At 34.7% G+C, this 22,058-nt stretch overlaps 1 protein-coding gene across 17 annotated transcripts in view; it reads left to right on the top strand.

Annotated features, from left to right (window-relative positions):
* MLIP (muscular LMNA interacting protein) overlaps positions 1 to 12,770 on the top strand; it is a 285,799-nt gene extending 273,029 nt beyond the window's left edge. For 12 of the 17 annotated variants that reach the window (XM_077162113.1, XM_077162114.1, XM_077162112.1 and 9 more), the window contains 2 exons: positions 1,138 to 1,190; positions 12,453 to 12,770. In XM_077162113.1, the coding sequence (XP_077018228.1) occupies positions 1,138 to 1,190; positions 12,453 to 12,492 (93 nt within the window). In that variant the 3' untranslated portion in view covers positions 12,493 to 12,770. Of the gene's footprint in view, positions 1 to 1,137; positions 1,191 to 1,320; positions 6,110 to 12,452 lie in introns of those variants that run through there. The other 5 variants (XM_077162100.1, XM_077162110.1, XM_077162106.1 and 2 more) reach the window with 3 other exon arrangements.
* The last annotated feature ends 9,288 nt before the right edge of the window (positions 12,771 to 22,058 follow it).

Here is a 22,058-nt window from a genome sequence, read left to right on the forward strand (position 1 = left end):
TATAATACCCAGGGGATTTCATGGTTGGGAACAGAATGTAATGGCTGGAATTTAGTGAAGCTATAGTTTAAAATTAAAGCAGGCTCCCTCCTTGACAGTCTGCCTAGGGTAGTGCAGGTGGAGATCTTCTTGGCTTCTCCCAAGTAGCATCTCATGGTCTATGCTAAATTGCTTGTCTCCTCTAAATCACTGTGGAGGATTAGGACCTGTCTAGTCACTCTTCCATTGGATTTTTTTTCCCCAAACTAGGACATTGTTGAAAATAAAAGGGGTGGGGGCAATCATTTCCATAGCCTTGATTTGCCCTGGATAACAGCGGAAATAGGGACTATTTCTGGTAAACAGGGAACCCTAAAGATGTGGCTATCTTAAAGATAGGATGAGGAGTGAAAGTGATTACCATAAAAGGGATAAACAAATTTCTTTAGAAACGATTGCTCTTCTCTTTGTCTCTTTTGTGCCTTCTTTCTTTCTTGCATCTCTATGATTTACTTCTGTCTTAATAAGACTGTTTCTATAGTGTTCAGAAAACCCATGTAATAGTAACAATCTATATAGCATGAAAACTTGTAAACTACACTAAGATAATGTCATCTTATAAGACATCTTGTAATGTTTATGAAGTCCCTGGGTATTGAGATTTAATATTCACAATAATGCACAATGCTTTAAATATATTCCTGGTATGCATTTACTTTCAGTTCAAAGATCTTCAGATCCACAGTAACTGGATCTGAACATCATTTGTCTTTTTTGATTTGGGGTTTTCAATTAAAGGCTTATGTATGAGCCATGAAACATAAATTTAACTTCATTTCCTCTCTGTGAAATCTGTCAGTGTGTTTTGGCAATTAACTCATTGAATAAATATTTAATGTATGTCTATGCTATGTACTAAACACCGTTAGATTTTGGGTGGGACACAAGATAAATACGGTGTGGCCTCATGTTCAAAATGCTCACCATCTTTCAAAACTTTTTTCTATGTTAAGAATATCTTCCTTTCTTCAAACATCAAATGTTAATGTTTGCATTTGGTAGAATCTACTATGGTCATCTATCTATTTAAATGAAATTTAAATATTTATTTCTCTCACTTCTACTCCTGATCACATCCTGGGCATGTTTTCTGTGAAGCTGAGTCATCCAATGGTGGCTATTCCTGAACATGAGACTCTTGATTCAAAGAGGTAAATGTAAGATATAGTTGCTTTATAACTGGGGATTCATTTCTCCATTTATGTTTGATATTAGTTTGTGGAAATAAACCAATCTTATTTTCAAAATAATGTTAATAAAAATCATCCTTTTTTTCCTTAGGAAGAATTATTGACTAACTGGCCCACACTGTGTTGTTCAGAATCACCTGATAGTTAAATTCCTGCTGCTTCTGAAAGTGGAAGGTGGTACGAGAGTGTCCCATGTGTGTAGCACCTTGATCACAAACCAACCCCTTCTATCCCATGTCTGCCTTCGTGATTTGGTCCTTGGGATTCATATGCAAAACTGCTGTTCGTCTTTCTCTAGAAAGTCATGGATGCCCCATAATACATACAATGTGTCTTCTTAGACAGACGTCACATGGTATTTCATGGCATCCCTGTTTCAGCTACATTGCTGGGTGACTACTTAGCTCATCAAGCACCAACCCCGCAGAAGTGAGCTTTGCATATGGCATGTGGTTGATAAGCAAAAGTTTACTGGTTTAAATATAGCCTCCAAATTTGGTGCAGATGTTTAGACACTCCAACGTTTTGAACTGACGAAAGGAAATTTTAAAACTTTTTATTTTTATAGAAGTTATAGCAAAGGAATAAGGAAAAAAATCTGTAAAGAAATATTCTCTCTATGGGTTATTTGATTTTCTGTTCATCATGCACAAGAGTAACTGAGCAGTGTTTTCTTTCTCTGTGTCCTCTTGAATAAAGTAGAAAATATCACTTTTTTTAAAAAAAGTGATTGTTCAAGGACTTATCTGGAAGAAGGAAATGGGTGAGCTCACTCATTTCAGACACTCATAAATTAGGCATGCTCATGTTTGCAGCCTCTGCGTTTAGAAAAAAACAAGCGTAATACAAAAGAAAAGTTGGAATAATGAAATTCCGATGAGAAGACTAACTGATCTGATTTTTTTCCTTAGTTATTTCCCACAAATTAAGGCAATTTATCTTAATTTTCATAATCTGACATCCCTGTTTCTGCACATTATAAAACCTCTATTATAGAAGACTAGTGTGATCTTTGCTCTAACACTTTTCAATAAAATAAAAAGGCTTTATTATGAATAGGTATAGATTTATATCCTTAATCACATCTCTGTCAATTTTAAAGATAATTAAATTATAATTTAATAAAAATAATTATAGCTATTATAATTACTAATTTAGTAAGAGATTGCTAAGTGTTAGAACCAGTAGTATATATTGTATATGCTCATTTAATTTCACAAAATATTCTAAATGCTATAATTATTCCCATTTTACAGATAAGGAAACTGAGGCTGAGGGAAATTAGTATATTGCTTAAAATGAATAGCTGGAAGTATTGTCTGTACAATCAGGAATTGAATTTATATCTGATTGCCTCATGCCTGTGTTCTTAAGTACACTACTGTATTTTATGTAGCCAGCTTTTAAATCTTTCTCCCTTATAGTATTTTAAAATATTTGCCATTTGAAATAAATTATTTTTCTTATGAATATGCATTTTTAAATACTTTACTTTGTTTTCTCTTTATTTTTGTGCATTTTATTTATTTATTTATTTGTATGGGCAGGCACCAGAAATCAAACCCAGGTCTCTGGCATGGCAGGCGAGAATTCTGCCACTGCACCACCATTGTCCACCTCGTGCATTTTATTTTAACATTTATGTTATGCACTTATTTACTGGTATGGTGATAGTTTTCTTATTGAATTATAAACCCTCTTCAAATATTTAGCCCTCTCAGTGTGATGGCAGAAAATTGTGTAATAGTAAAAAATTGGATGCAATATATATCCAAAATAGGAGAATGGCTGAATAAATTTTTTTCACATTTCAGATGGATGTAAAATATTATCAAATGTTCTTTTTCTCTCAAATACAATAAATTTTGCTCAAGTTTACATAAGCTATATCTACACAATAAGAGAAAATTGGTTGGTTATTTAAATAACAAAAACATCCAGTTTGGATAATGAATACTGATTTGAGAACTTCTGAATGTTAGGTAATGTGAAATAGTTTGTACAGATGTGAAAAACAGGGTAGATGTAATATTTACATTTTTGGGCATCAATTTTCATAACACTGGAGACTAAAATTAAAATTAAGCTAGTGAATAAGATATCAAAAATGATTTTAGTCCTTATTTGAAACATATGAAAAACACCATAAAAGAAATTAAAGTTTGCAGTTTAACATTTGTTAGGGACAGTAAGTTAGTATTAGAAGAAAACTAAATGACTAAACAAAAGCACCATTTTATGCTTCCAGTGTTATGTTTTACTTCTTAGTAATGGTGGCACACTTTGGAGCAACTTAACAACTTTTCACATTTCCTTAGACTATGGGTTCAAAGCGTAATATTGAACTGTATATTTTCCCTGAACCCTTTCTTTGTTATTTATCTACAACACATCAACCAAGAAAAAGTATCTGATTTATAAAGCAATTCTGATCTTATTAGTATATGGCCCAAAGAGTAAATCATTCCACTTACAAGTCAAATACAAATAAAGAATTACGTAAAATTCCCCAACTGGTTCTCAGATTTCCTGGGATTATTCTTTAATTTTCCAAAGATAGTTGTCGGTCCTTCTTACGTCCAGACTCTCCTTTCTTGAATCCAATCATGATTGTAGAGATCATTCATGATGTCAAAAATACTAGATACTGTATGATGCCAGACACCAAATGATACAAGATACTAGATCATAATACTGGATATATATTTTTTCTTAAATAATTTTGCTGCTTTTCTTTTCTATGTTTTATTTTGTTTCTGTGCCAGCTTGAAGAGATCTGATCCATGTTAAGGTTTATTATAAGATCCTTAGTAAAGCCTAGTACTTTGTTTCTCACTCTTTTTTTTTTTTTTGGTATGCCATGCAAAGTTTGGGAACTACTTGGGCTGCACCTGGGCGTAGTTTTTAGTGCAAGCTGAGCCTAGGGCTAGGGTCTTCATGTATTCCAATTAAGGTTTTATTTAGTGCTTTTCATGATCCTTTAAAAGATAGCTGGGCATTGATGAAGTCCCATATAACCTAATGGGACCCTTAGATAATCAATCTGATCATTGTGGTCAGCTGACTGATCAATTTTTCAAAGGTCAGTTTCACAGATTTCAACTGTTCAGGTGAATGCCACCAACTCCAAGTAGGTGACTATTTAACACTATCTCATTTGGAGCAAATTTCCTGCCTGAAATAAATGGTTTCTGAGTAGGGTTATGCCGAAGAAAATTAAATTTTAGTTGCAACAGTTGTTTCTAATTGTGTTTTTATCTTGTCTTGCAAATTCAGTCATCTTTGATCCACAACCACTCTACAACCCACTTCTCTTTCTATAGGCTCAATGGTGAAAGTCATACTTGAGAACAACACATAAATAGACTTGTCACTTTTTATGTCACATGCTGCGTGAAGTCCTAGGCCTATTTTATTTTCAACAGAACGGTCAAGGCAGGTTTTGCCCAGGGCACCATTAATTGATTTCTAAAAATATAATTTAGACATGTTTGAGGCTCTCGCATTTTAGATGCCCCTGTGGTTATTAATAAAACTTGACAGAGCGTATCATTCAGTAGGTGCTAACAAAACACATACAAGGCAAGTTCTTCTGTTGTTTTCTTATTCCTTCTTTTTGAAGATTTTTGATAAACAGTTAAATATAGCAAGATATACTCTGGTTTCTCTTCAGATCGTATAAACATTTAGGTGTTGGCAGGATAGCAAATCTGCCAGTAAGGTGGCTGTGACTCAGTGGCTGTTGTGGTAGCATAGAAGCTTCAGTGTTTACTTTATTTTGAGTTTCAGAACCTCCATTGGCTTATAAGATTCTGATCTTATGAGACAGCATCCTGTTCTTCTATCTTTATTCTACAGATGAGAATATACAGAAGAGAAAATCAATAACTTGACCATGGAAGCCACTCTGATTTTCTAGTTTGATTCAAGGGTAAAAGTTAAATTACCAAGAATGGGTACACTCTGTTCCACTCAGGCAATTTTCCATAAATATTATTTTTTAAACTGAATTTTCATGAAACTTGTAGAGAGTTCAAGGTTGTAATATTAGGCAAGAATTTGGAATCTCTGTATTATTAATGGTTAATTAAAAGCAGATTCATATGCTTTGAAAGATAACTGGCTAAAGGGTCAGGATAAATTTTTCTTATGAAAAGGAAGGCAACAAATAAGCAACTGAATGGATAGCCACTTTGCCCAGGCATGCATGTGGACAAGGAAATAAAAGAAGCAACGTTCCTGCCACCAGATTTGGAGGCAGGGGGTTCCATCAAAATGACTTTCCCATGTTGAAGCCCCCAGTCTAGTTCACAAGGGGTAGAACTGAAATCTGAGAGGCTCTGACCCAGAAAGATCCAATACAAAGAAATCAATTTTACTTATTTTTCTCAATTAGGGACTCAGTTGAGTCTACTCTAGGAGAGGTAGGGGGTTGACAATTGTGGATTCCCTCCTTCAAAGTCATCTTGCCAGTTTAAAGTTGAGTTTTATACTGTAGTGAGTCATGCAATGCTGAGCAGAAGTCAAAAACTGGAAAGATTATACTTTCTCTTTGTAGAGACTTTGGAAGACTATTTCTAGTTTTTTCAAAAGAAATAAATAAAATGATAAGACCAAGATTGTGGAGAAGGGGGTTCAGTGCTCCATTCTTTCTCCAGAGCAGCTAGTAAAGAGCCAGGAACTGTCTGAAAAACTGTCCAGGGGCTCTTGTCTGGAGACTGGAAGAACACTGCAGACCATCCAGAGAAGAGAAGGAAAGATGGTAAACTCTGGTGAAGACCTATGAGTAAAACTTTCCACACTGCGGAGGCTGGTGACCATCTCTCACTCTCATGGCAGGCTGCCTTGGGGCTTAGTCCCTGACTGGAAATAAATGTCCTCTTCCCCAAAACAGGTGGGGGTGGGGTGGGTGGGGCACGGCTAAGTACTAATTGCAGCTTTTGATTAACAAATTTGGAATGCTAGGTCCTGGCACTAAGAATAGATACATATTCAACCAGCCCTGGGCAAAAAGAAGCTGGCAGCCTATGTCAACATTGCTATTTACAGGGGTGGAAATGGGGGTGATTTAAAGACACAGTGCTTTCTTAGAGCTGTAGGGAACAGTCTGCTGAAGGACAATCCTTCCCCAAGTAAAGTGAGCATGGCCTCACTGTTTGTGGCTTTTGGTTAGCAAATCCAGGTAACAGGGTTATAGCTCTGAGCTATGGTTTCAGCCATAAGTGGCTCACAGCCCCAGTAGGGAAAAGTCAGTTGAGACTTAAAAGCAGAATACCTTGTGACTAAGTGGAACAGTTTGATGAAGAATGTCATCTGCTGGGAAGGCCAGGAAAGCACAGATTTAGGAAGCCATGAAAAATGGTTTGAAATACTTACAGGTCTCCACCCCAGGGTACTTTGGGACCATCTATGTCCCCTCTGTGGGACCCTGGTTCTGTTTTGACTGGGGAATACTAACTTGAGAAAGTCCTCTCTAGGACTTCCTTCCAGGACATGCCTCCCAGACCAAAGTAGCTAGAGACAATGGAAGCAGCATTAAAAAACTATAGAGGCAAATAAAAAATAAATAGAAGAGATCATTATTCCCAGAGAAAGAACACTGGGAAGGAAGATTTCTCCTGGGGTTGAACTAATTACACAATTAGTGCAATCTCAAAAATTATACCAAATATCTAGAGCAAGAATCAGATGAAGAAGAGTTGAAAATCTGATCAGTTAAGCACATGCTATTCTAAAGGTCCAGAATATGTTGGACCAAACATCAAAGAAAATCCTTAGCACAGACAACCAACAAGAAACCCTAGGAAAAAGATAGAAACTGACCTTCAGAGAAAAACTCTCGATTGATGCAGAAAAGGCATTTGACAAAATCCTACAGCCTCTCTTTTTTGAGGGGGTTGGGGAAGCTTGGCTGCATGGACTTGGAATCCAACCTGGGTCTCCCACATGGCAGGTGAGAATTCTACCATTGAGCTACCCAAGCACCCCCACCTCTCCATCCTCTCTTGATAAAAACACTTCGAAAGATAGGACTAGATGGAAATGTTCTCAACATGATAAAGGGCATGTATGTAAAACCTACAACTAATATAGTACTCAATGGTAAAATACTGAAGGCTGGATCTGGAATAAGATAAACATGCCCACAGTCACCACTGTTATTTAACATTGTGCTAGAAATTCTACCTAGAGCAGTTAGGCAAGAAAAAGAAATAAAAGGCATTCAAATTGGAAAGGAATAAGTAAAACTTTCATGATTTGCAGGTGGCATGATCCTATATATAGAAAGTCCTGAGAAATCAGCAACAAAGCTACTAGATCTAATAAACAGGTTCAGCAAAGTGATGGGATGCAAGATCAACAAGGAAAAACCATTAGGGATTCTATACACTAGTAATAAGCAATCTGTAAATAAATTTTCTAAAAATCCATGTAAAATAGCAACTTAAAAGAATCAAATATCTAGGAGTAAATTTAACAAAGGAAGGAAGTACCTGTACATAGAAAACTACAAAACATTGCTAAAAGAAATCAAATAAGACCTAATAAATGGAAAGACATTTCACGTTCGAAAATCAGAGACAATTGATTTTTGACAAGGCTGACCCCCATCCACTCAGAATAGTTTCTTCAACAGATGGTGCTGCAAGAGTTGGATATCCATATGCAAAAAATGACAGAGGACCCCTAGATCACAACACATACAGAATTAACTCAAAATGTTTCAAAGACCTATATATATATAGGAATCAGGACTGCAAAACTCCCAGAAGAAAATGTAAGGAAGCATTTTAAGAATCTTGTTTTAGGCAATGGTTTCTTAGACTTTACATCCAAAACACAAGCAACAGAAGAAAAACAGATAAATTAAAACATTTTATCAAAAAACTGTCACAAAAGTGAAAAGACAACCTTCTCTATGGGGAAAATATTTGGAAGCCACATATCAGATAGGATTTAATATTCATAATATATAAAGAAACCTGAAACTCAACAATAAAATGAGAAACCACCCAATTTAAAATATTTTAATAGACATTTTTCCAAAGAGGAAGTACAAATGGCTAAAAAGCACTTGAAAAGATGGTCAACATCACTAGCTATTAGGAAAATGCAAATCAAAAGCATAGTGAGATATCTACTTCATACTATTTCACAATAGAATGGCCACTATTAAAACAACTGAAAATTGCAAGTGTTGGGGAGGATGCAAAGAAACAGGAATACTCATTCACTGCTGGTGAGAATGTTAAATTGTGCAGCTGCTGTGAAAGACAGTTTGGCAGTTCTTCAGGAAGCTAAGTATAGAATTGCCATATGATCTAGCAATCCTGCTACTAGTTATGTACCCTGAAGGATGAAAGCAGTGACACAGACATCTGCATGGTGATTTTCATAGTGGCATTATTTACAATTGCCAAAAGATGGAAGCAACCCTAGTGTCCATCAACTGATGAAGGGATAAACAAAATGTTACATGCATATAATGGAATCTGATTGAACTGTAAGCAGGAATGTAGTTCTGTTGCATGTGACCACATGGATGAACCTTGAAGACCTTATGTTGAGTGAAATAAGCCAGTCAGAGAAGGACAAATATTGTATAATCTCACTATTATGAACTATTTATAATAAGCAAGCTCATAGAATTAAAATCTAGAATATAAATTACCAGAGATAGAGTGAGGGTGGAGAATGAGGAACTGAGGCTTAATTTATGCAGAATTTTTAATCTAGTTGATTGTAAATGTTTAGAATGTATAGAGGTGATGGTAGCACATTATTGTGAGTATAATTAGCAGCCCTGAATTATTTGTGTGATTGTTGTTGAAAGGGGATGAAGTTTAGGTTTGTGTATGTCACTAGAAGGAAAGCTAGAGGATAAAATGTGGGACTGTATAACACGGTGAACTCTCTTGTGAACAATACTGTGGCTAATAGTACAAATATAAGAGCATTCTTTCATGAACTAGAACAAATGTACAACACTAATATAATATGTTAATAATAGAGTGGCATATGGGAATAATATGCCTAAAGCAAACTATGAATTTTAGTTAACAGTAATATTTTAATATTCTTTCATCAGTTGTAACAAAGGTACCACACCAATGCTGTGTCAATAAAAGGGGGGTACAAGTGGCATGGGGCTTTTCTTTTTGAAGTAATAAAAGTGTTCTAAAATTAATTGTGGTGATGAATGCATAACTCTGATTAGAACCATTGCTGTAGACTTTGGATGGATTTTATAGTGTGTGAATATATCTCAATAAAACTGGTTAAAGAAAAATGAACAACAACAAAAATAAAACAAGAATTAATAACTGTTTGGAGCACAGGTCATCCAGATATTAGATGGTTTTGACCCCTGATTCATTGATCTTTTCCCCAGAGTTCCTTAGACCTGCATACTCTTTCATTCTTCCTTTATAGGATCTTAATTGCTGTATGTTTTATACCTTCTGTCTCATGGATAATATATTCTGATGCAATATTTTGTGTTTCTACACCAAAGTTAATTATTATACAAAAGTACTAATTCATTTAAATTTTTCACACAAAAAAATGAATATCCAAAAAGTGAAGATATTATGATATATTTTCTGGAAATGAATTTTTGTTCTGCATATATGAAGTTTGCTTTCATATTTACAATACCATGTGTGTCTTATTTTTAGAAGATAATGGCTTTCATTTTGTAGGAAAGAGTAGGCATAGTTTTTTGTTGTTGTTCTGCATTAAGCATTTTACAATCTTGAAAAAAATAGTAATCAGTTTCAAGTTCCTGAGACTAAATCACTTATTACTCAAAGTTAACTCTATGCCCAAACATGTTTGAAATTTTTCGCTCTTGAAAATTATTTTCTTACAGTTTCACTAATCTCTTATCTTTCTCATTCATATTTTCTAAAATCCAAAGTAATTGTGTTGTTCATTTGACAATATGAAAAATTAACCTGACCCTTAACTGCAAGGCTACTAACCTGAAAATAAAGGAACTCTTTGCTTTACTTTTGATCTTCATTTTTCTTACAGGTTCTACCTTGCTTTTCACAAGTTAAGATTTCTACCTATACTTAGTTTTGCAAAGAAAGATGAAGTCCACAAAATGTCTACAATTTATAAGCTCTCCTTATCATAGAATAATGCATAACTCCAAACCAGCTTGCTGGATTGTGATGTCAAACATTACTTTGATCTGCCAGTGGGTTCAGGAAGAGCAGAAAAGTAATGCTGAGTTTTTCAGCATGGTGTCATGGTACCAATCACCTGTTCTTCTTCAGTATGGTTTAGTTGTTTATTTAACCATAGTCTTATGTATGAAAGATAGCAGTCCAACATTTTATTAAGAGTTATAATCCTGTCTATAGCATCCCTCCTTATGTATCTTCTGTTTAAAATATACTCCTGTTCTTCTGGTGACAGAGTTTATTAAAACAAACAACTACAGGAACAACAAAAAAAAATAGAAAATATTGAGCAAACTGGGGTTTAATTTCAAGTTCTTGGGGATTATATAATTGATTATATAATTAAATAAAATTTAATTATATTTAATATTAATTATATAATCAATTAAATATAAATTCAATATATTTCATTGATTATATAATTAAATAAAATTATAATTTTAATTATAATTAATAAAAGATTATATTAATCTTTTTGAGCCTCAGTTTCATTCTCTGTCAAATGGGATCAAAGGATTATGGAGAAGTTATGTGTTAATACTTGTAAAGAGTTTAGCAGATAAAGTACATGATTCTTAATAGGTGTTATCCATGATGATGAATTTTTAAATCTCTTGTATTTAAGTACTCAATGTTGGTATTTTCAAGAAAATCGAATGTGCGATAGATTTTATTTATTAGGAAAAAGGGAGGTGATATAATATAATCTTATTTCCTCACATCATTATAAAGCTTCAGAAGGTCCCAGATGATGAAGGCTGCAATTCGGTTCCTCTTTCATGATTGTTGTATGGTGATACATTATGGCCAGAACTAATGTGTGAAATAATGGAGCTACCCTCTTGTCTTAGTACCTTTTACTTTACCTCCTCTGTCTTGTCTAACAAATGCAGTTTCTCTTAAATGAATGCAGAATATGTCAATGTTTAACAGCCCAATTTAGCTCCTTGGCTATGCCATCCATACTGGTAGGTTATTTTTTCTGTTTTACTTACTTCTTGCACAAAGCTCATAGTCCCGCTGGAGCCAGCTGTGAGTCACAGCTTCCTCTGATCACTGCCTCTTTATCCCATGGTTCTGCTCAGAGCAAAGCAAGGAGAATTGTTTACAGAAGAACAATTGGCCTTCCTTCTTCACCATCCATTTTGGCATGTTGCATTGTCAGTCACCTGGAAATATAGTTCTGGTGGTTTCCTCATCTGGTGTCATTTCCTCACATTATTCCAGTTAAGAGTAATGTTTTAGAGTTAAATTTCTCTTCTAGCCTATCTCTGATACTTTTTTACATTTTTGTCTCTTGACTTGTATAATCTGTCTTCTCAGCTGCCGATGCTTGACTCCACTCAGTTAAGTTTATCTATCTGTTCCAGACAGTCTGTCTGTCAAATAGGAACATACAGAGATTGAATGGATAAAGACAATATTGGAATCACTCCTCTATAACATAACAACATTATAAAGTCATTCAAATCATTATATATATCTATTAATCTTGATATATATGCATATATATATATATATATATGTGTGTGTGTGTATCAAGAAGTTCATTTGCTGTTTCTGACTTTTTGTAATATTCCAGTTTGCAAAATCTGGGACTTAATCTAATCTCTACTCACTTTACATCCTTGTTTTAGATGATACATTTTAGGGAATGGTGCAGTCACTGCTAAAGGCAAGCAAGGTAAAACAGCAGTCAACTGATTGAAGGATGAGGGGTTGTGAGTAGTATATGGCAATGCTGATCCTTATGGCCTCACTAGCCTCTCAAAACTAAGGACCCCTTGGACCTCTGCTGAGATCTCATGAGATCAGAGTCTGATATGTAGGTACAGCTGTGTCTTTATTATGCTAATAAATCATATGACAAATAGGTACTGAGGAATAAAAACAAACTAATTTTTCCTACCATAAACCATTTTTTATATCAGATGAAATGCCCAAAGCTATTAATGTGTAACTTTTCTGGCATATTTTTTTCTGAATTTATTCATTTCCATCAAGCTGACTACTATTTTCTCTTTTTTTGCAGCAATGAAGTTGCAGCAGAAGCTGAAAGCACAGGCTGCTGAAGTCTTTTGGAATGCTGGTGCTAACCACTCACTAGATTTAACTTTTATTTTTTTCAGAATGAATGCTCCCTTTATGTACTGCAATGCAGCAGTGGAGCTAAAAGAAAAGTTTCCTGCAGTCATATAGCACCTCAAATACCCTACTAATACCCAGCATATGAGAGATTTACCTATAGCTTCTCATCCATTGTTTGAGCCTTAATACCTTCTATTAAGCTGACAGCAATACTAATATGCCCCTATATTTAGCAGTTAAATAAACTATCATGGGTAAATAGAAGAATGGCTGAGACTATTTTTTGAACACCAGTTTTATTTAATGCATACATTATTTACTGCATCTGGTTTTGTTTCCATTTTGATTCACTTTTTTACATGTAGGAAAAGGTTTGTTTGTTTTTAAAATAATTTCTTGCCACTTTTCAGACTTTAATGTTTACGGGTCTATCAGGGGGAACTTGAATATGAGAAAGTTCATATTTAGCATAATGACCACTGTCTTCCTATTCTGTTGGGGTCCTGTGCTCCCTGGGCAGGCCAGATGCTGGGGACAGCCCAGTGATGCTAAGCATTGTATGACTGGAATGTCTCTGAGATTAGTTTCTCTCTGCCTGTTGCCACATGATTCTTGTGAAGACTACTCCAGAGTCAGCCCCTTCCCATAATCTTAGGAGATGTACTGTAGAGCCAATCCAAGAAGAGGGAGCCTGCCCTCCAGTGTGTCTGATGTCCCATGTATGGACCATTCATTTTGTTTCCTAGTTGTCAGTAGTGGTCCACTCTAGCCACTTTGAGTGGTTTCCTTCTTATTTCTTCTCCAAAGATGGGAAGGTAAGGGTGGCACAGACTAAGGAAGGATACAGAGCATTTGTGGACAGTGAACTCCTGGTATCAGAGGAACCTTAGATAAAGCCCTCTATTCATTCTTCCTCAGACAAAAGCTACTCAGGAAAGAAGAATGAGGACATCGCTTTAGATTATTGCTAATAATAATCTCTAGCATTCACACTGCTCTTACCATGTACCGGGCACAGAGTCAAGTGTTTCACATGAATTTAATTTAACATTCACGATGGGCCTGTAAGGAAGGTTACATTAGCATTCCTATTTTATGCTTGTGAGACCAGGCTCCAAATGAGTGAACCAACCTGGTTTATTGATTAAGGCAGGCTTTATACCCATTTAAATTCATGCATTCATTCATTCATTCATTCATTTTTGGAATTCAGGTGCAAGTGGTTGTGTTGATCACACTTCATAGTTGATGGCAGATGGTTATCATGATTTTGAGCAAGGCCTCTCTCATACATTTGTTTGATTGGAAGATTAATCATCTCTATTTTTGGGGAGTGGGATTGCCTTTTTTCTTTTCTTTTTTTGTTTGGCTTAGTTTTGTTTTTGTTAGAGAGGTTTTAGGTTAACAGAAAAATCATGCATAAAACATAAGAGTTCCCATATGCCCTCCCAATTAATAACACCTTGCATTAGTGTGACACATTTGTTACAACTGATGAAGGAACATTATTATAATTGTACTATTAACTGTATTCCATGGTTTACATTAGGGCTCACTGTGTTGGGTTTTATAAAATTTTGTATCCAGGTAACATATATAAAACCAGAAATTTCCCCCTTTAATCATATTCAAATAAATAATTCAGTGCTATTAATTACATTCACGATGTTGTGCTGCTATCACCAAATCTACAACCAAAACTTTTTCATCACCCCAAATAGAAGCTCCATAAAATTGAAGCACAGACTCCCAATTCCCCAATCCCACCCTGGCCCTAGGAAATTATATTCTGGTCTCCAACTCTATGAGTTTGTTTATTCTAATAAATTCATATCAGTGCGATCATACAGTATTTGTTCTTTTGTGTCTGGTGTATTTCACTCAACATGTTGACTCCACGTTGTCATATGTATCAGAACTTCATTCCTTTTTACAGCTGAATAATATTCTATTTTAAGTGTATAGTGCATTTTGTTTATCCATTCATCAGTTGTTGGAAGCAACACTGGGGTTGCTTCCGTCTTTTGGCAATTATGAATAATGCGGTTATGAACATCAGTGTGCAAACATCTGATCAAGCCCCTGCTTTCAATTCTCCTCAATGTACACATGAAAATGGAATTGCTGGGTAATGCGGTAATTCTATACCTAATTTTCTGAGGAACTGCTAAACCGTCTTCCACAGTGCCTGTACTGTTTCACAGTCTCACCAACAATGAATGAGCATTCCTATTTCTCTACGTCCTCTTCAACACTTAATTTTTTGCTTTTGTAATAGTAGAGATTAAGGTGAGCGTGAATGATACTCATTGTGGTTTTGATTTGCATTTCCCTAATGGCTAAGCATCCTTTTTTTGGCCATTTGTATACCTTATTTGGAGAAATATCTATTAACATATTTTAAATTGGGTTTTTAAATTTTTAAAACCCAATTTTTAAATTGGGTTGTTTGCCTTTCTGTAGTTGAGTTTAGGATTTCTTTTAGCATTCTGAATATAATATCCTTATCACATTTGTGGTTTCCAGATTTTTCTCCCATTGTGTAGGTAGTCTTTTTACTTTCATGATAGAGACCTTTGAAGTGGAAAAGTTTTTAATTTTTTGATGAGGTCCCATTTATATATTTTTTCTTGTGTTGTTTGTGCTCTGGGTATAAAATCTATACATAAAGATGAAGATTGCTTTCTGAACTCTCACTTTAATTCCATTGGTATTGGCCATTATAATACTGTTTTGATTACTGTGGCTTTGTAAAAAGTTTTAAGATTTGGAAGTGCGAGTCCTCTAACTCCTTTCTTCTTTTTCAAGATGTTTTTGGCTATTCAGAGTCCTTTACCATTCCACATAAATTTGATGATTGCCTTTTTCCATATCTGCAAAGAAAGCCATTGGAATTTGATTGGGATTGTATTAAATCTGTAAATCACTTTGGGTATGAATTGACACCTTAGCAATACTGGCTTTCAATCAACATGGAATGTCCTTCCATTTATTTAGCTCTTCTTTGTCTTGTAGTTTCTCTGTATAAGTCCCTTACATTTTGGTTATTCCTGGATATTTGATTCTTTTAGTTGTTACTGTTAATGGAATTTTTTCTTGATTTCTTCTTCCGATTGCTCATTACTAGTGTATAAAAACATACATTACTGATATTTGGGTACTGAACTTGTACCCTGCTACTGTGCTGAATTTATTAGTTTTAGTAGCTTTGCTATGGATTTTTTGCAGCTCATATCATCTGCAAATAGGAAAAGTTTCCCTTCTTACTTTCCAATTTAGAAAACTTTTAATTTTTATCTTACCTATTTGCTCTGGATAGAACTTTCATTACAATGTTGAATAAGACTTTAGGCATCCTTGTCCTGTTCCAGATCTTAAAGAGAAAGCTTTCAGTCTTTCATCATTGAGTATGATGTTTACTGTGGGTTTTTCAAATATGCCCTTTATCACATTCACAAAGTTTTCTTCTATTCCTATCTTAGGAAGTGCTTTTATCATGAAAAGGTGCGAGATTTTGAAAATGCCTTTTCTGCATCAATTGAGTGATCAGGTATTTGTTTTTTTCCCTTCTTTCTGTTAATGTGGTATATTGCATTAATTGATTTTCTTATATTGAACCACCCTTGCATAACTGGGATAAATCCTACTTGATCATGGTGCGTAATTCTTGCAATGTGCTGTTGGATTAAGTTTGCTAGTATTTTGTTGAGGAGTTTTGCATCTGTAGTCATAAGAAATACTCATCTGGGCGGGCCACGGTGGCTCAGCAGGTAAGAATGCTTGCCTGCCATGCCCGAGAACCTGGGTTCGATTCCCAGTACCTGCCCATGTAAAAAAATAAAAACAAAAAACAAAAAAAAAAAAACAAAAACAAAAGAAATACTCATCTGTCATTTTCCTTTCTTGTGATATTTTTATCTGGCTTTGGTTTTAGGGTAATTTTAGCCTCAGAGAATGAATTAGGGAGTATTCCCTCCTCTTAAAGTTCTTGCAAGAGTTTGAACAAGTTTGGTCTTAATGCTTCTTGGAGGAATTTTTGGTAGAATTTGCCTGTTAAGCCATCTGGTGCTGGGTTTTTCCTTGTTAGTATGTTTTCTAATACTGATTCAGTAATGGATCTGATTCAGTCTTTTTACTAGTTATTGATTTGTTGAGATATCTATCTGTTCAAAGTTAGTGTAAGTAGTTTGTGTTTGTAGGAATTTTTCCTCTTCATTGAGGTTATCTAGTTTGTTGGCATACTATACATAATATCCTCTTACAGTCCTTTTTATTTCTTTGGGGTTGGTAGTAGTGTTGCCCTTTCATTTATGATTTTACCTATTTGCATTCTCTCTCTTTTTTCCTTTGTTGGGCTAACTAAAATTTTGTCATTTTTATTGATCTTTTCAAAGAACCAACTTTTGATTTTGTTGATTCTCATTTTATTTTATTGTGAAAAATAACATATATATCAAACAGCAATAAATTTAAAAGCACATCAGCACAAACAGTTATAGAACAGAATTCAGAGCTTGGTATGGATTACAGTTTCACAATTTTAAGTTTTTCCTTCTAGCTGCTCGAAGACACTGGAGACTAAAAGAAATATCAATATAAATGACTCAGCAATCATATTCATTTGATAAATTTAATCTTCTCTGTTGTAACTGCCCCTTCTCCTTTGATCTTTCTACCAATCTATAGGGGTATTTTGACTATGCCCAGTATACATTTTTCATGTTGGAAAGGGCTGTTGATATTATGGGATGGGGAATGGAACTAGCTGATGTTCTAGAGAGGCTGGTTCCTCTGGGTATCAGGACTTACCTGGCATAGGGACCCATCTGGAAGTTGTAAGTTTCTAGAAAATATTTGTTATCTATTTTTTAATTCTCTATTTCATCTATCTCTTTTTTGATCTTTGCTATTTCCTTCTTCTGCTCGCTTTGGGTTTAGTTTGTTTATCTTTTTCTAGATCCTTAATTTATGTATTTATCCTCTGGTATGTTATCTTTCTTCTTTTTATAACATAAGCAGTTAGAGTTATACATTTTTCTCTCAACTTTGGGCTTTACTGCATTCCATGGTAGTGTTTTCATCTTCATTCACCTTAACATATTTCCCAATTTCCCTTGTATTTCTCTTTGACACATAGATTGCTTAAAAGTATGTTTTTAAATTTCCACATATTTGTGAATTTTTCATTTCTCCCTCTTATTAATTTCTAGCTTTATTCCACTGTGATTAGAGAAGAAACATGGTGTGATTTCAATATTTTTAAATTATTGAGACTTGTTTTTTTACCTAACATATGGTCTATACTGGAGAACTATTCATGTGTTCTAGAGAAGAAGGTCTATTCTTCTGCTATTGGCTGAAGTTTTCTATATATTTCTGTTAGGTCTTGTTGGTTTAGAGTATCATTAAAAACTTCTATTTCCTTATTGATCGTCTTCCTAGATGCTCTATCCATTATTGAAAGTGGTGTTTTGATGTCTCCAACTATTATTGTAGAATCCTCTATTTCTCCCTTCAAAGTTGTCAATATTTGCTTCACATATTTTGGGACTTTGCCATTACATGCATATATATTAATAATTATTATGTCTTTTTATTGTGCTGACCCTTTTAACAGGATATAATGGCGTTCTTTGTCCCTCATAACAGTTTATTACTTAAAATCTATTTTATCTGATATTAGTATAGTCATCCCAGAAATCTTTTGTTTAGTTATTTGCATGGTATATGTATTTTTGATTCTTTCACTTTCAACCTTCTCATGTCTTTGAATTTAAATGAGTCTCATAAACAGCAAATAGTTGGATCATGCTTTCTCGTCTATTCTGTTAGTTTCTGCCTTTTGACTGGAGAGTTCAATCCATTCACAGTTAAAGTAACTACTGATAATGCAGGACTTTCTTTTGCCATTTTGCTATTTTGTATTTGTAAGTATTATACGTTTTTGGCCCCAATTCTTCTGTTAATGCCTACTTTCCTATTTATTTAAATTTTTGGTATTGTACTTTTTTTTGCCCCTTCTCATTTCTTTCAGTATATATTTTTATATATACTTTCTTTGTGGTTACGATGGGGTTAAAATTTAACATACACAATCTATTATTATAATATGTGATTTGATACCAACTCAAGTTCAGTAATCTGCACATACACTTATTTTAGCAACTTTAAGAAGAAGTGGTGTTTCATACCAAAAAAAAATACAATAGTACTAGCATTTATAACTACTAGTTTATAGTGATTGCCTTTATCACTATATGGCTATCTTTATTATTTTGGGCAAGGTCACCTCTCTTACATATTTATTTGATTGTATGATTACATTTTGTAACATTTCTATCTTCTTTCCCTGTTAATAGGTACTCATTTTGATGTGTCTAATGTATGCCTTTTGCTTATTTAAATTGTAAAGCTATGCATTGTTTTACTGCATATAAAATTACTAAATGTCGGTGGTCATGGTCTCTATATTTTTTCCTTCAGCATTGTTTTTAATCTCTATCTGCATTATTATGTGGACATGTAGTGCATTGCTTCCCTACAGCTGCATGGTGTACCCTCAACACATTTAATCTACCTATTTTTCCCGTGGTGATCTCCTAGATTGTTCCTAGGCTCCCCTCCACCAAAAGTGATTATGATGCACATTCTTGTATGTGCCCCATTGTGTACTTTTGTAAGAATTTCTCTGCAGTATATACCTAATTTTAGAATTGTTTTGTCATAAGGTATATGCAGGTATATAAAGTATACTTGCAAATAAACTCATATGAAGTATATAAGATATACTTGATGTGTCAAAGTCCTCTGAGATTATTTTCCAGAATGGGTGCGCCATTCTTTATTCCCACAAGAAATGCATGAAAGCCCTTATATCCTTCAGTCCTTTTCTACTTTTGGAGGTCTGAGTTTTAAAACATTAGATATGCTGTCATTGAAGTAGCATTTAAAATGGGAAAGCAAATGTGGTTTCATTTTAAATTTTTCGAATCAGTGGTTATTATACCCTTTAATTCACTGCAGTTGTTGGTCAGGTTATTATTTTGTCCACTTCATCAATGAAAAGTTGAGCCAAATGGGTTATTTGATTGAGATTGCCCAAGTAGTGAATGATGAAGCATCTACAAGATATTTTTATGCCCCTACTATGTTATTTCTACCAAAACAACTGCATCTGAACATTACGGTCTGATTTACTTCTTCAGCTTCTCAGCAAAGATCAGAATTCTAAGATCCTTGATGAGAATAGGGAATGGTGGGGGTGGGGGTTTGGTGAGAGGGTTAAGTTTAGAAGAGGGCAAGTGTTGCTTACAGAGAGAACTTAGGGAATTGACTGTTTTTCAGGTGGATTGAGCACTAGCATTCCAAGACCCCAGAAGCTTGGTAGTACAATGGATGGCTGGGAAGAAGCAGGGGTGCAGGAGCAGATGATATGGAATAGAAAGATATTTAGAGTTTATGTCTTTGAGTTTATCCAGAAGACTCTGAGATAAGGAGTAGTTTATTTGGGAGGTATTCACAGGAAACACTGGTAAGGGAGTGAGGAAGTTAGCTAGGGAAGGGACAGAACCAATAAAAAATTCATTATTAAGTCAATTTATAGAATGGGCAATAGTGAATTATTCCCACTGGGGAGTTCTAGGATATCAGGTTGAACATGCATCTAAAAGTGAGGAAGCTGGGTTATTTATTCTAAAACCTGGTAACAACCTTTAGATGGCTGTGGGTTTAATGTTTGTAAAGTGTTCTTTTGACTTCTCACTGTTCATGACCAGTGGCACCTGCTATTTTTCTTATAAAATTTTAATGTGGTGAAAATCATATGACTATTGAATATGTTTTTCATATTCCCTGAAGTAAAGTGCAGAAAGGTAGAGGTAATTGATAGAATAAGTAATAAGGGAATAGGTTCAGGATTTTATCTATAGGGCAAGCAGAAAATTCTGCAAATAGGACTTAAGGAAAAAAAATCCTTCTTTAACTAGAATATAGTGGATACCCACATTTGAAATCATCTTTATCCATTAAAAATTGTATCAATTGTATGAGAGGATAACTTGATTTGCAAGAAGGAAATATTAATTTGTTTAGAGCAAGCTCCATGGGTCTTAGAATAATCAAATAATAAGTAAGGCAAAATTCTGAATATGTTTAGGATATATATTATATGTCAGGGACTTTCCATAGGTTACTATGGCATCCTGTAAAATTAAGCATTATATTCTCATCATTCTTTAGAACATATTTTCAATTTATTTTATAAGAAATCAATTTTCTTTATTTTATAATTTTAACATATTTTAAATTCTTACAAATGCTTTTGAATGGAATTATTTGGAATAGTTCAGCATCACTTAGGCACCTGTGTCTGGATTATCCTTCACTGAAAACTCTAGGGATAAATTAAAAAGATGAAACTTCTGAATAGGCAGAGGAAGATTCATAAGCAATGTTAAAAAAATACAATTTTCCTGGGGGAAACAGATTGTGACTCAAAAATACTGAATAAAATCTCTAAAATAAAACCAGTGGAAGACTTTACTAAAAAGAAAACAGAATCTGTGTCTGTCATGGTCAGGTTCATGTGTCAACTTGGCTAAGTAGTGGTACCCATTTGTCTGGTTGGGCAAGTGCTGGCCTGTCTGTTGTGATGAGGACATTTCATAGAATTAAATCATTATCACGTCAGCTGCATCCATAGCTGATCCCATTTGTAATCAGCCAAGGGAAGTGTCCTCTGCAATGAGTGATGCTTAATCTAATCACTGGAAGCCTTTTAAGGAGGATTGAGAAGAGTTAGGCTCTTATTCTGCTTCGGCCGGAGAGCCTCTCCTGTGGAGTTTGTCCAGACCCTCCATGGGAATCGTCAGCTTCACAATCTGCCCTGCAGATTTTGGACTCTATGTTCCCACGGTCATGTAAGACACTTTTATAAATTTTATATTTGCAAGTGTTCTCTGTTGATTCTGTTTCTCTAGAGACCCCTAACTAATACAACTTGGTACCAGGAGTAGTTCTTAAGAAGCAGAATCTTAAAAATGGGTTTTTCTGAATGGTTTTCTACTCTGACTGGACTCAAAGGCACTAAGGACTCTGATTCCCATAATCAGAATGACACTCCCAATCCATGGAGTGAGTTGGCAAAAGAGATAGACAAAATAGTACCATTCAATTCTCCTAATGCTTCTTTGCTTTTAGGAAGCCAGGCTCTGGGGAACAATGTTTTTGACACCTTTATGGAGTTTTGTGGAAATAAGAGGTATAGAGATGTTGGCTGGATGTTGTTGGATACAATGGATACATTAAGGAGTGAAAGGGATGGGCTTAAGGCTTCAAATGAGAAGCTTAAGTGCCATCTGACAGATGTAGACTTTTGTATGAGTATCCTGAAGGAAAATCTTATTTCCTGTAGCCATAGACTTGAGATCTCTGAAACTCAGATTCAGAATCTTACTGATAGAGTAGCAACTTTACAACATAAACTGAAATCTCAATGTTGCACGATGTCTGCCATTAAAGTGAGGGCATTGATTGGAAAGGAGCGGGATCC

Source organism: Tamandua tetradactyla, chromosome 5, assembly GCF_023851605.1.
Source record: "Tamandua tetradactyla isolate mTamTet1 chromosome 5, mTamTet1.pri, whole genome shotgun sequence".
Taxonomy (NCBI): domain Eukaryota; kingdom Metazoa; phylum Chordata; class Mammalia; order Pilosa; family Myrmecophagidae; genus Tamandua; species Tamandua tetradactyla.